The sequence below is a fragment of the Pipistrellus hanaki genome (genome assembly GCF_964339955.1).
Source record: "Pipistrellus hanaki genome assembly, chromosome: 2".
In the NCBI taxonomy this organism is placed as follows: Eukaryota; Metazoa; Chordata; class Mammalia; order Chiroptera; family Vespertilionidae; genus Pipistrellus; species Pipistrellus hanaki.
This window is the reverse complement of record NC_140504.1, coordinates 54,099,865-54,112,818: the sequence shown is the minus strand read 5'-3', so window position 1 is coordinate 54,112,818 and position 12,954 is coordinate 54,099,865. Positions and strand designations below refer to the sequence as shown.

General features: G+C 33.9%; 1 protein-coding gene across 2 annotated transcripts in view; it reads right to left on the bottom strand.

Annotated features, from left to right (window-relative positions):
- IQCB1 (IQ motif containing B1) overlaps positions 1-12,954 on the bottom strand; it is a 46,848-nt gene that overhangs the window by 27,584 nt on the left and 6,310 nt on the right. Inside the window, exons 4-7 of one of the 2 annotated variants that reach the window (XM_084873320.1) lie at positions 12,506-12,668; positions 10,512-10,641; positions 6,029-6,122; positions 228-327 (exon numbers count right to left, since the gene is read on the bottom strand). In XM_084873320.1, the coding sequence (XP_084729446.1) occupies positions 228-327; positions 6,029-6,122; positions 10,512-10,641; positions 12,506-12,668 (487 nt within the window). The remainder of the gene's footprint in view (positions 1-227; positions 328-6,028; positions 6,123-10,511; positions 10,642-12,505; positions 12,669-12,954) is intronic. The other variant, XM_084873321.1, reaches the window with a different exon arrangement.

The window sequence follows — 12,954 nt, the reverse complement described above, 5'->3', positions numbered from 1 at the left end:
TTTCTTCACTAAATGTGAGATTTGGTATAAAATCTTAAGCTCTCAGATATCAATTCAATAATATATATCCAGTATCTTAAGGTTATTTTAAATATTTTTTTCCCTGAAAGACAATGGTAGTGACATGTACACTCCATCTGCAATTGATTTAAGCAAAACTGAAATAAAATTGATAATGCTGCTAATCAAAAATAAAAAATTATAAGTATTTTGTAAAACCAAGTCACCTGTTTATCTGTAGTATGTTCTGTACCATATTCATGACTGTAGATCCTATTTGAACATTATCAGTTTGCAGTAAGTGCAAGAAATGTTCACTTTGTAGTACTAAAGTAAGAGGGGAAAAAGAAAAATTAAAACAAAGATTCTATGATGATACAATTTGGTCCTTTCAAAACCAAATCAAACTTCCTATCTATGTATACCTAAAAATAAAGATTTTAACATAGGCGGCTATAATAACCATAAATAAGTCATTCCATTTTTATGGACAGTAATTATAAATAGTCAGAGAGCATCCATCAATACCAAGCTAAGAATCTCTTAGCTCCCCTTAAGTGAAAAATAAAATATATCCTAAATTTAAATCTCTTTTATAATAGTGAATTTCAGCAAATAAAATCAAATTTCTCAAGAAGGGAGAACATGGAAATGACACAGACAACTATAATCACATCCTTAAAAATTTTAATTGTTATAAAATGTTTCAGTTTGCTAACATTTTGTTTTAAATAATAATAAAAATCATTAACTACCAAACAATATTTACTTTTATTGATTAACTAGAGGCCCCCCCTCAGCCCGGCCTGCACCCTCTCCAATCTGGGACCCCTCAAGGGATGTCTGACTGCAGGTTTAGGCCCAATCCCGAGTTGGACATCCCTCTCACAATCTGGGACTGCTAGTTCCTAACCACTTGCCTGCCTGAGCCTGATTGCCCCTAACTGCTGTCCCCTGCTGGTCTGATCACCCCTAACTGCCTCTGCGTTGGCCCCTGACACTGTGGCTTTGTCTGGAAGGACATCTGGAAGATGTCGGTCTAATTAGCATATTACCCTTTTATTAGTATAGATAATTATTAGGCTCTCAGCATCCAGTTGTGAAGACTTGGCATTGGGTGCTTATTACAAATTGTTTAACTTCTTGGAATATTCATTTCTTCATCTATAAAACTAGAAATAACAGTTGTCTCACAGGCTGCTGTAGAATGTTGGAGAACAGGGTGGTTTCCGAGTAAATGTTAGTTTCTATTCACTTGTCCGCTAATCAGAATTGTAACTAAAGTGGGATCAGGTATATGACAAGTTAAGTTCTGTGAACACTCTCCTCGTTTCTACAAAACAACTTACTCCTTCTATTTCCTAAAGGAACATATTTGATTTCTTTCATGCTAACTACTGCTCTTCATGTCTATTTATATAGTTTAATATTTCAGTATTTCACTGCACACCAATTTTTAAAATGTTTAACAACTTCAAAAACAGGTCCACTACTATAAAATATTTCTATGACTTCTTATATTCCATTACTTTCATAGTAAAAATATTTTTCTAAGTAGTTGGGATAAGTATAACATTCCATTTTTACCTACATAAAGATGTTTTATTAACTTTTTAATTAACTTTGAATTTACTAAAATCATGTAGTATATATTTGTGTATTAGTTTATCTTTTTTCTATATTGGAAAAAACTATGCTAAAATAATTAGTCATTTCATTTCATTTATTTACTTACTTACTAAGGCCATTTATTTATTCATTCATTTATTTATTTACTTACTTACTTACTAAGGCCCGATGCACAAAATTCGTGCAAGAGTAGGCCTTCCTTCCGCCAGCTGCCAGCATCAGCTTCCCTCTGGCACTCAGGCTTCTCTCTGGCCTCAGGCTTCCTTCACAGAGGGAGGCCCTGCCCACCCTCTGCGGGGTGATCACAGGGCAACGGTCAGGCCCCTGACCAATCGTGTCACACCTATCTTGGCTGGCATGGCGTCAGTGGGTGTCTTAGTGTGGTCCCGGGTGGTTGTTGGGATGGCTATTCTGCTGTTCGGCTGTTCAGTTGAATTGTGTATTACATGCTTATTATATAGGATTTATTTATTTATTTTCATTCTCACCCAAGGATGTATTTACTGATTTTAGAAAAGAAGAAAGGGAAGGAAGAAGGGAGAGGGGCGATGGGGAACAGAGAGAGAGAGGGAGAGAGAGACAGACAGAGAGAGGAGAGAGAGATCAGTCTGCAGCATGCATCCAGACCAACCAGAGATTGAACCTGCAACCAGGCATATGTCCTGACCAAGAATAGAACCGGAAACCTTCTGATGTCCAGATGAGGCTCCAAACAACTGGACCTGGCCAGGGCCCATTTTATTTTTTAGACTATTTATCTTATATTAATATGAAGTCCCTATTCTACTTTTCATGGTAACTATTTAGTCCCCCAAACAAAAACTAGTATTTTTGTCTATTTCTTTATTTTAATTGAACTTAAAATATTTAAGTTTATATTTATATTTATTTTTCTAACATATATTTATATTTCTCATTTTTCTTTTTAATGAAAGGAGGGAGGGAGAGAGAACATTTGATTGGTTGCCTCTTATTTGCCCCTCACCTGGGGATTGAACCGGAAACCTGAGTATGTGCCCGGATGGGAATGGAACCTGCCACCTTTAGATGCACAGGATGATGTTTCCACAAACTGAGCCAGAGGAGCCAGGGCTATTTAATTAAAATTTTATAATGAAAGTTTCAAGCATACATAAGAGTTGAAAAAAAACAAAACAGTATAATGGTCTTACATTTATAGTCATTCCATTTTAACAATGATCTTGTTTCATGGGCCAAACTTGCTTCACCTACCATCCACTTCCTACATCCTATTCTATTTTGAATTAAATCCAAGATATTGCTTCATTTTATCTATAAGTATTTCAATATATATTCATAAAAGATATGAATTAGTACACAATAAAACACAAATGTCTAACCTAAGTATTCAGGATATTTTTTAAGTGATCTTTTAAAAAATTGATTTTAGAAAGAGAGAAGAAGGGAGAGAAGGGAAGGGGGAGGAAAGAAAAGAGGGAAGGAAGGAGGAAACTAAGGAGGGAGGGAAAGAGAAACATCGACTTGTTGTTCTTATTTATGTTATGCATTCATTTGTTGATTCTTATATTTGCCCTGACTGGGGATTGAACCTGCTACCCTGGCGTATCCAGAGGATTCTTTAACCAACTGAGCCAGGGTATGATTTCTTAATTTCATCAAAATCCATTTAGAGCTCCAATTTATAATTGTTTTTGTGAATTTTTCAGTTTGTTTGAATTAAGATCTAAATAAGATCCACAACTGATATTTCAATTTTTTTTAATCTATGGATTTCTTCTTTATCTTTTTATTTCCCTTGAAATGTATTTTTTGATGAAACTATGTCAATTGTCCTATGAGCTTTCCACAGTCTATTTTTGCTAACTCCATTCCTAGGGTACAATTTAATGTTTCTCTGACTTCTACAAATTAGTAGTTGGAGCTAGAGGATCAAAATGATACAGGTTTGAATTTTTGGCATATATATTTCATATGGGAGGTTATAATGAGCCATTAGGAGGCACTCAGTATATATCATTATCTTTCCTTTTAAGATGTGACAGTGATGGATGATTAATTTCTAAATCTATTAATTCACCAAGGGTTGCAAAATAGCGCTATTCTATTATTTCTTTTTCTCTTATTGGTGAGAATACTTTTACAAAGAGAAATTTCTCATCAATATGTAAGAAAAGACAGCATAAATGCTGACATCTCCATTTACCAAAGTAAACCGGTTCCCTAGAGCAGTGTTTCCCAACCTTCTCTCATGATGAGAATCACCTGGTGGAGTTGTTAAAACAGATTCCTGAATCCCAACTAAGAAGTGCTAAACTAGAATTTTTGAGAACATATAGGTAAAATTGCATACCTAACTTAGTGCTCTGTATATAACATCTGTCTTAGAGCACTAGTTAAGTATACAATTTTACCTATATGTTCCCAAAAATCCTAGTTTAGCACTTCTTAGTTAGGATTCAGGAATCTGTGTTTTAACAACTCCACCAGGTGATTCTCATCATGAGAGAAGGTTGGGAAACACTGCCCTAGAGGACTGAAATGGTAATCTTTAAAAATAGTCATAGTATTTGCTGTTTCAATCTACTGGAGTTATTCTGATTACCATTCAAATTTACTATTTTTGACTAATATAAGCCTCCTTACGTAGGCTCCTGAGTCCTTTTCACAGAATTCCAAATACATTTTGATTGCATCTTTCCTATCTGGTATTCCAGATATTTCAGGTTTATTTTGCATATTTTCTATTTTGGACCTATAGTCAGCCATTTCTTGAAGCAGCTGATTCTTTTTAGAGAGAAAGGATTATTGGAGATTCCAATTTTGCACCCACTTATTTTTTACATATGGATTTCACAATTGCTTAATTTAGTTTTATTACCTACTCTATTGATATTTCAAATTTACAGATAATCTGAAGAATGTTGTCATTTTTTTATAGTTATTATTTTTAAAGGAAATACGGCATATGTCTTATGCAGTATTGTCTCTCTTTTTATGAAGTATTTTATATCCCACTATAATGAAACTAAGTACTTTATATTTTTTTGCAAAATAGTTATTTAAATTGGGAACTTTATATTAGTATTTGTTTCATAATGGGAAATGAATAATATGGTTTTTTTTTTTAAAAGAAAGTATCTAAGCATATTCCTTAGCTTTATAGAAATACAACTACCAAGAATATCTCTAATAATAAAAGCATAATATGGATTCAACCGAATGACCAAACAGCAGAACGACTGTCCAAAGGACCTTCTGGATGACCATGCTGCCAGCCACGGCAGGTGTGATTTAATTGGTTCGGGGCCCCGCCATTGCCCCCTGTTGCCCTGCAGAAGGAGACCACCCAGCTGGCAGCACTGCAGCGGGTGTGTGGGGCCTGCCAGTGATCACCCTGGCAGAGGAAGGCCCAGGCCAGCCAAATGATCGCACCCCTTGAGGCGATGGTTGGCAGGGAAGAGGGAGGAGGTGCTGCACAGATGGCAAGCAGTGGCAGTGGCGCAGGCTAGGCCAGCTGCCGGCAGGCAGAAGGAAAGACTTCATAGGCCATAGGGACCCCACCTGAATGAGTCCTGGATTGCAAGAGGGCGCATGCCAGACTAAGGGACTCCCACCCCCACTCCATGCATGAATTTCGTGCACCAGGCCTTTAGATAGTTATATAAACTGAAAGTAGATGCCTTGGAAGAATGGGACATGGAGTGAAGCATGAGAACCAGGGACGGTATTTTTTGTTTAATAATCCTTATAGAACTATTTGACCCCTTAAATTATATGCTAATAATTCTAAGAGAAAAAATGAAAATTCAATTCAAATTTTAATTTCTAAAATAAATCAATGTTCTAATATTGTTCCATTTATCTTTCAAAATAGAAATACTCCCATAATTATAATTAAGGAGTACTTTCTCAGCCATAAGAAAACATAACACTAACATATATTTATATTTCTCAATGTAGTGTAGAAATAGTCTATAAAATAACTTTCAAATTCAATAAAATTTCATTACATAAAAACTTACCCTTACAAAGTTTATGTATCTAGGGATTTCTCTCATACTAAATCTCAAATACAAGTGTAATCACTGAAACTTTAAAAAGTTTCCTCTCTAGACTAAATTATTAAAATTATTAATTCTTATCTTGGATTTGCTAAATGAAAAAGTTAAGGAGAAAGTTATATTTTAGCAATTTTCCCCTTAATATAATATTCACATTGTCAATATTGGCTCTTTAAGGCTGGAATGTTCAAATGGGCTTTTATTTTCTTGTATGTGGGGTTATTTCAACATGGTTTCCTTTAATCACGGTTATGATTATAGTTAATGAGGTATGCATTTTTAGGGAAAAAAAGATCAAACTGTTAGCATACGACTTTATAATGACTATCATTTACATTAAATATCTTTTCTCTTACCATTTTGGATAAGTTGAACATGGCCTCCCACAAGCCAGAAGAGAGAATCAGTCACAATTTGGAAAAAGTGCAGTAATTCATCTTTTTCTTCACCCTTAATACACACACACCAAAAAAAAAAACAAAAAAAAAACCAAGTTACTTTTCTGTAATAGCTTTATGAGAGAGAGAGAGAGAATTAATTGACTTCTGAGAAGTTAGGGGACCTGGTGTCTGGATTTAATAAGTATTTATGAGGTATGTGATCTTGAAGCCTTTACTTTTTAATTTATAAAAAAAGAGTAGCTTATAGGCTACTCTACTTACTAGAAATGGTTATTACCCCAAGATTAAATAAGACAAGGAAAATAGTATAAAAACTGGAAGTGGTCACACTAGGATTTCTCTACACCTCAGGAGCTTTTTAAATATACCATGCATAGGCATTGGTGCAAAGATAGTGATTCTGAATCTCCAAAGGTAAAATCTGGACATTGTATTTTTACATTTAGGTGGATCACTTGGTTATACACCCAAAGCTGAAAATCATAATATGCAAATGGTGTCAGCATGTAAAGCATTAATAGTGTATTTCAGTTGCAGCATCTATTCTTTGACTCCATGAGGTTAGAGACCATGTTATTTAGCTCTCCACTACAATTTAATATCAAAAAATAATTCTTACAATTAGTAAATGTTCAATCAACATTTATTCAATAGATATTTGACAATTTTCCTAGCTTCTTTTCTGGAGTATAGGGTAAAAATTATTCTAGAGTATGTGTCACTATGGGAAATAAGACATAAGTTCCATTCACAATTCTGTCATTTACTGGCCATGTCCTGAATGTTTGTACTGAAGCACTAAAGTAATGATGACAACAGCAAAAACATGATTGCTATGTTTATTCTTCATAATAATGAAAGTATTTTTTTCCTATTATTCTAGCACAGGGATACATGCTTAAATAGTCATGCACTAACTTAAATATTAGATTTAAAAAAGAAATGCTACATTAGATAAAAAATTTCTTTCGTCTAATAAAGTGCCTTTGTTAGTTTCACTAAACACACAGCAGGTAATCTTCACTGTTGTCAATCACAAATGATAATGCTGAGCTCCTAGACTTCCTACTTTCTTTAAAAAACCATTAGATAATGTCAGCCATAAATTTATGGTTTCTGAAACTGGTTAACACAATTTACCCTTAAATCACTTCAAAAACACTTCTCCAGCAGGTGTTTTCTATTCGTATATATCATATACATTATTTATATTTTTATATATACAAAGAATATCCTGTGTATATCGTGCCATGTAATCTATTACCTGATAAGAAAAAACCTAGGTAGATAGCACTAATAAATAAATTGTTTTCTTATTACTTCCTTTAATCCTCCTTTTTAAAAAATGTATATTTTGATTTTTTTTACAGAGAGGAAAAGAGAGGGAGAGTTAGAAACATAGATGAGAGAGAAACATCAATCAGCTGCCTCCTGCACACCCCTATTGGGGGTAGAACCCCAACCAAGATACATGTCCTTGACCGGAATCAAAACTGGGACCCTTGAGTCTGCAGGCCGACACTCTATCCACTGAGCCAAACCGGTTAGGGCTTAATTCTTCTTAATTTTGCCCTGAGGTCAAATTATCCTCTTTTTCTGTAGCTGATTTACTCCCTTTGATGTGTGTGCTAAATAATTTTTTTCTCTCATACAATATCATGTATTTATTTATTTATATATTTTATTGATTTTTCACAGAGAGGAAGGGAGAGGGGTAGAGAGCTAGAAACATCGATGAGAGAGATACATTGACCAGCTGCCTCCTACACATCCCACTGGGGATGTGCCCGCAACCATGCTCTTGACCAGAATCGAACCTGGGACCTTTCAGTCCACAGACCGACGCTCTACCCACAGAGCCAAATTGATTTCGGCTGTTTTTTTATTTTTAAAAAATCCAATGTCTTAGTATTAAAATAAGCTTCAGATACACCATTAAAAATAGGACCACTTGAGACAATTATTCTGAAATCTATAAATGTGTTTATAGTGTGCATTGAAACCTGCTTATGTCAACATCTGTTAGGCTTTATTTTTAGCATAAAACATGCAAATACATTTATTAAATCCAGTATCAGAATTTAGTTCCAGCAAAACACCATCCATTCTACTGATGTTTTCTATTTGAACTCTAGTGATTTTGTAGTTGTGTTGTTGTTATATATGTGCGTATGTGTGTCTGTCTGTCTATCTATCTATCTATCTATCTATCATATTTTTTTCCATTGATTTCAGAGAGGAAGGGAGGGGGAGACAGAAACATCAATGATGAGAGAAAATCACTGATCGCCTGCTTCCTAAACAGCTATTGAGATTGAGCCTGCAACCTGGGCATGTGCCCTTGACTGGAATCGAACCCAGGATCTTTTAGTCAGCAGGCTGACACTCTATCCACTGAACCAAACCAGAGTAGGTGGTTTGTTTGTTTTTAACTAATATTTGTAAGTCCTTTAGCTAATAGTGTTTAGGATTTTTAAAAATATATATAGTTTATTGATTTTTTTATAGAGAGGAAGAGGGATAGAGAGAAACATCAATCAGCTGCCTCCTGCATACCCCCACTGGGGATGTGCCCACAACCAAGGTACATGCTCTTGACCGGAATCAAACCTGGAACCTTTCAGTCAGCAGGCCAACGCTCTATCCACTGAGCCAAACCGGTTTCGGCTAGGATTTTTTTTTATCTCTATAAAATACCATAACAAATTTTATGAAAGTATAATAAAAAGTATTAATGGACTATATATATGAAAGACTATAATCATTACTGCTCTTAAAGGATGAATATTAAAGTGCTTTGAAGAAGACAAAGTTTTCATATAGTCTGAGTTATTCATTTTACAAAGGAGATAGAAATCATTTTACAAAGGAGAAACTGAAGTACAGTGAAATCAAGTCCAATAAAATTTCCACAGTTCATGCCACTTTAATAGACCTAAATAAAATGAAATCTAGCAAATTTTCAAATACTGATTTAGTGCTAGCATCCCTCAATAATGGCAGTGGAAATTCTACAAGTTATATAGAAGGCATATATATATATATACACACACACACATATATATATATGTTGACATATTATATATATATATATATATATATATACACTCCACTACTAAGTTAAATTCTATGCCAACCATGAATCTTACACTCAAACCACAATATGTTGTTCATATCATTCAATTTCACTTATGTAACTTTTTATTTCTTGTTTTTTAAATTAATAATATATTTTTCTTAGGCTTTCTACAAGAAATATCTAAAAAACCAAGAACTCTTCCAACATAAAGGAGTTACAGCGTTACACACCTATAACTCCTTATATATTCTACAACTGAATTGGTTTAATTGACATTAATGAAACATTACACAAACAAGTGCAGAATTCATATTCAAGTATGTAGGGAGTGCTTGCTTTTGCATGTTATCATGTTAAATGAAACCTGTATATATTTAAACTTTTACATGGCTCTGATATGTGTGGTTCAGTTGAGTTTCAGTTGAGATAGCAATGTGCAAAGCAAGGAATGCTTATAAAGGAATATTCACCAACATAAAAACATATGGAGGCCATAAAACAAATCTGAAAACATTTCAAAGAATTTAAATGTACAGTGTATATTATCTGACAATGTCAGAATTAAGAAATGGATAACAATTATAAAACATCAAGGAAATCCTTAAATATCTGGAAATTAAGCAATATACTTATAAATTTATTAAAATTAATTCTAAATTCTTTTATTATTATTTTAATCCTTGCCTGAGGATATCCTTTTTTTATTGATTTTAAAGAGACAGAAACACTGATGTGAGAACCATCAAACAGTTGCCTCCCACATGTACCCCAACTGGGGACCGAACCCAAGACCTTTTAATGTAGTACAGGAAAACGCTCCAACCAACTGGGCCACATGAGCCAGGACTTAATTCCAAATTCTTAATTCCATAGGTCAGGAAAAAATGTATATATAGCATCTAGTACAATTCACCCAAGAAATACTTGTTGGATTGATACGACCCTATGTTGATGTTGAAATATTTTGATTAGAGAAAATTTGAAAGATCTAATAGAAGGTTCACTTTTATTTTGCTTCACTATTGGAGTTATTGAGAAAAGCCTTGGGCCTAGAGAACAACACTTTTCTCTATGTTAATTTAAGTAGGAAAATGCTATGGAAATAAATGTCTACAGGTGCTGTTCAAAGTTGCATAGTAAGGCAGATCCTTCAAAAAGTCAAATAGTATGCTTCAGCCAGCACTTAAAATTTTTTTAATGTAGACTTTTTTTGGGTTGTTACTTTAAAAATATTTGAATTGACTATTCTAATTGTACTTTCAGCCAAATATTGTACATTTGAAAAATAAAGTGGAACATCTTCTCAAGAATTAAATTGTTTTGGCTACAAAACACAAAACACTAAATAAACACATATACCTTAGCTGCATTGATGAAACATGTTTGCAATTGCCTTCCCAAAATCAGAAAATTTTCTGCAGCTGATGGAAGTAATTCATTGTAAAATTCCTCTGCATCTTCTCCTGGCTCTAAGCCCACACAGCAATGGCTGAAATAAGAGCACAAGTTTGTGACTCAGGTTGGGTTAATTATAAATTTTAATTGAATGCTAAAGCTTCTATAGACACTGTGCCTAACAAGAAATTTTAGTATCTTCCTTTACTTCTCAAGCCAATAATAAACTTTTCTGGAAAATTATTTAACAACTTTCTAGAAAAGTCATGTGGACTTTGCCTATACCAAGAGCCAGACTCATGTGTCCTAAAAACCTACTTGTCAACTCTTCAAAAAACAAAATACACTTGACTCACAATAAAGAGAAATGAGTAAGTTTTCAGGGATGAGCTACAAACACTCTAATTCCTTAATATCATTTGTATTAATGGATACATTTTAGACATCTAATAGCTGAAAAAATAGCGATGGTGAGATTAGTCTGTAAGGAATAGATTAGAATATCAAACACTCTAATTTTATACCAATTCAACTTTCTAATAGATCTAATTTCCTAAAAGCTGCAAAATATCTGACTATATTCCTTACATCAGAAGGGGAAACTCAAGCATGGTCTCTATGTCTCATGAGTAAGTACTGCTGAGGCTTTTCCACAAAATGTGCAGACACTGATGAGCAATAGTCACTATACACAGAGTATATTAAAAACTTAACTGGCTAGCTCAATGTATCTGTTTTGTTTTTGGGTTTGCAAATCAAGTTCTAAAGTTAATGGACTAATGCTCATATGTATCAGTTTCTGTTTGCCTCCTAAAATTACTTATTTAAGAGTACCTATTTTTATTGAGGACATTAACAAATGAAATTATGTTTTTTATACATTCACAAACATTGGATTCCACTCAAGAAAGCCCAGATCAGTGGTCGGCAAATTCATTAGTCAACAGAGCCAAATATCAACAGTATGGTTGAAATTTCTTTTGAGAGCCAAATTTTTAAACTTAAACTTCTTCTAACGCCACTTCTTCAAAATAGATTCGCCTAGGCTGTGGTATTTTGTGGAAGAGCCCCACTCAAGGGGCCAAAGAGCTGCCTGTGGCTCACGATCACAGTTTGCCGATCACTGGCCCAGATCAACCAATATTTTTATGAAACATTACACAAAGATATAAAGCTTTATTTACTTAAGTAAATAATCTTGAAAATCAAAGCATAAAAAAAGTGCTAAGTACACTGCTGTTTTTTTTCTGTCTTTCACCTAATAACAAAGCAGTTTCAAAAGCTAAATCCACTTAGTAATGTACACTTTGTTAATTTGGAGGTGGCTTAGACACCGAGGACATCTGGTTTATTTTATCAACTCTTGCAAAATAAAGGTTTTGATTTCTTTTCTCTAAATTTCTAGTATGGCAGTAGATCAGTAAATACTGCTTCTAAATTTTATTGACAGGATTGGAGTTACCTAATGACATACACAGTTGAGAAAGCTAAATCAACACAAAGTGAAATGAACAGTTTCTTTCTCCTATACTAACTTTGCTTATGCCTTTCACTTCAGCACCCGTTTCATTCTGCCTTGTACAATAAATTCACATGACTGTGACCCCATCTCTATGGTAAGTTTTTCCAGTATAGAGCCAGTGCCTTAATATTTTCATTTCTTCCTATAATTCTTAGTCAATAAAGAGTCTACTGGCACTTGGAATTCAATGGTGAGCAAAAGACATGATTACCATCTTCATAGAGCTTATGGAGCAAAATTATAGACACTGAAATATTCACATATACATATATTTATGATGAAAAACAATGTGTAGTGTGAAAGAAAAGTACAACCATACCTACGACAAGAGGTTGTCAATACTTGTTACGTAAATGAATAAAAAGAAGCAAATGTTGAAAATAAGAGTCTACCAACATATCTCCCAAGAACACATTGACTTATTGCTTCATTTTACCTTAATATCTGTGTAAGCTGGGAAATTGTAGTCCAACCACCCTGGATTCGAGAACAATCTTGACTGAGCACCAAGAGGCAATATCGAATGAGGTCATAACAATATATATCCTGTTTGATTTTCTTCAACTCTGAGCTTCCGAAAGGTGTGTTGTTTATTATTTCTAAGGCAAAATAAAATAAAATATACTTGCTTATACTTAATAAATTCAAAAACTATTTTTTATAGGTTGACTAGTAACTAGAAATAATTTTTAAAAAAAGCACTGCAAGAGTGTGTGTGTGTGTGTGGGGGGGAGGAGTGGTGGAATAAGGACACATATGTAACACCTTAATCAAGAAATAAATTTTAAAAAAAGAAAAGAAAAAGCACTGCTTTATCATGATGTTAAGGTTTCCTTGAAAAAATTAAAGTGAACCCTTTGTTTTGAGGATCTTTCGATTTAATGG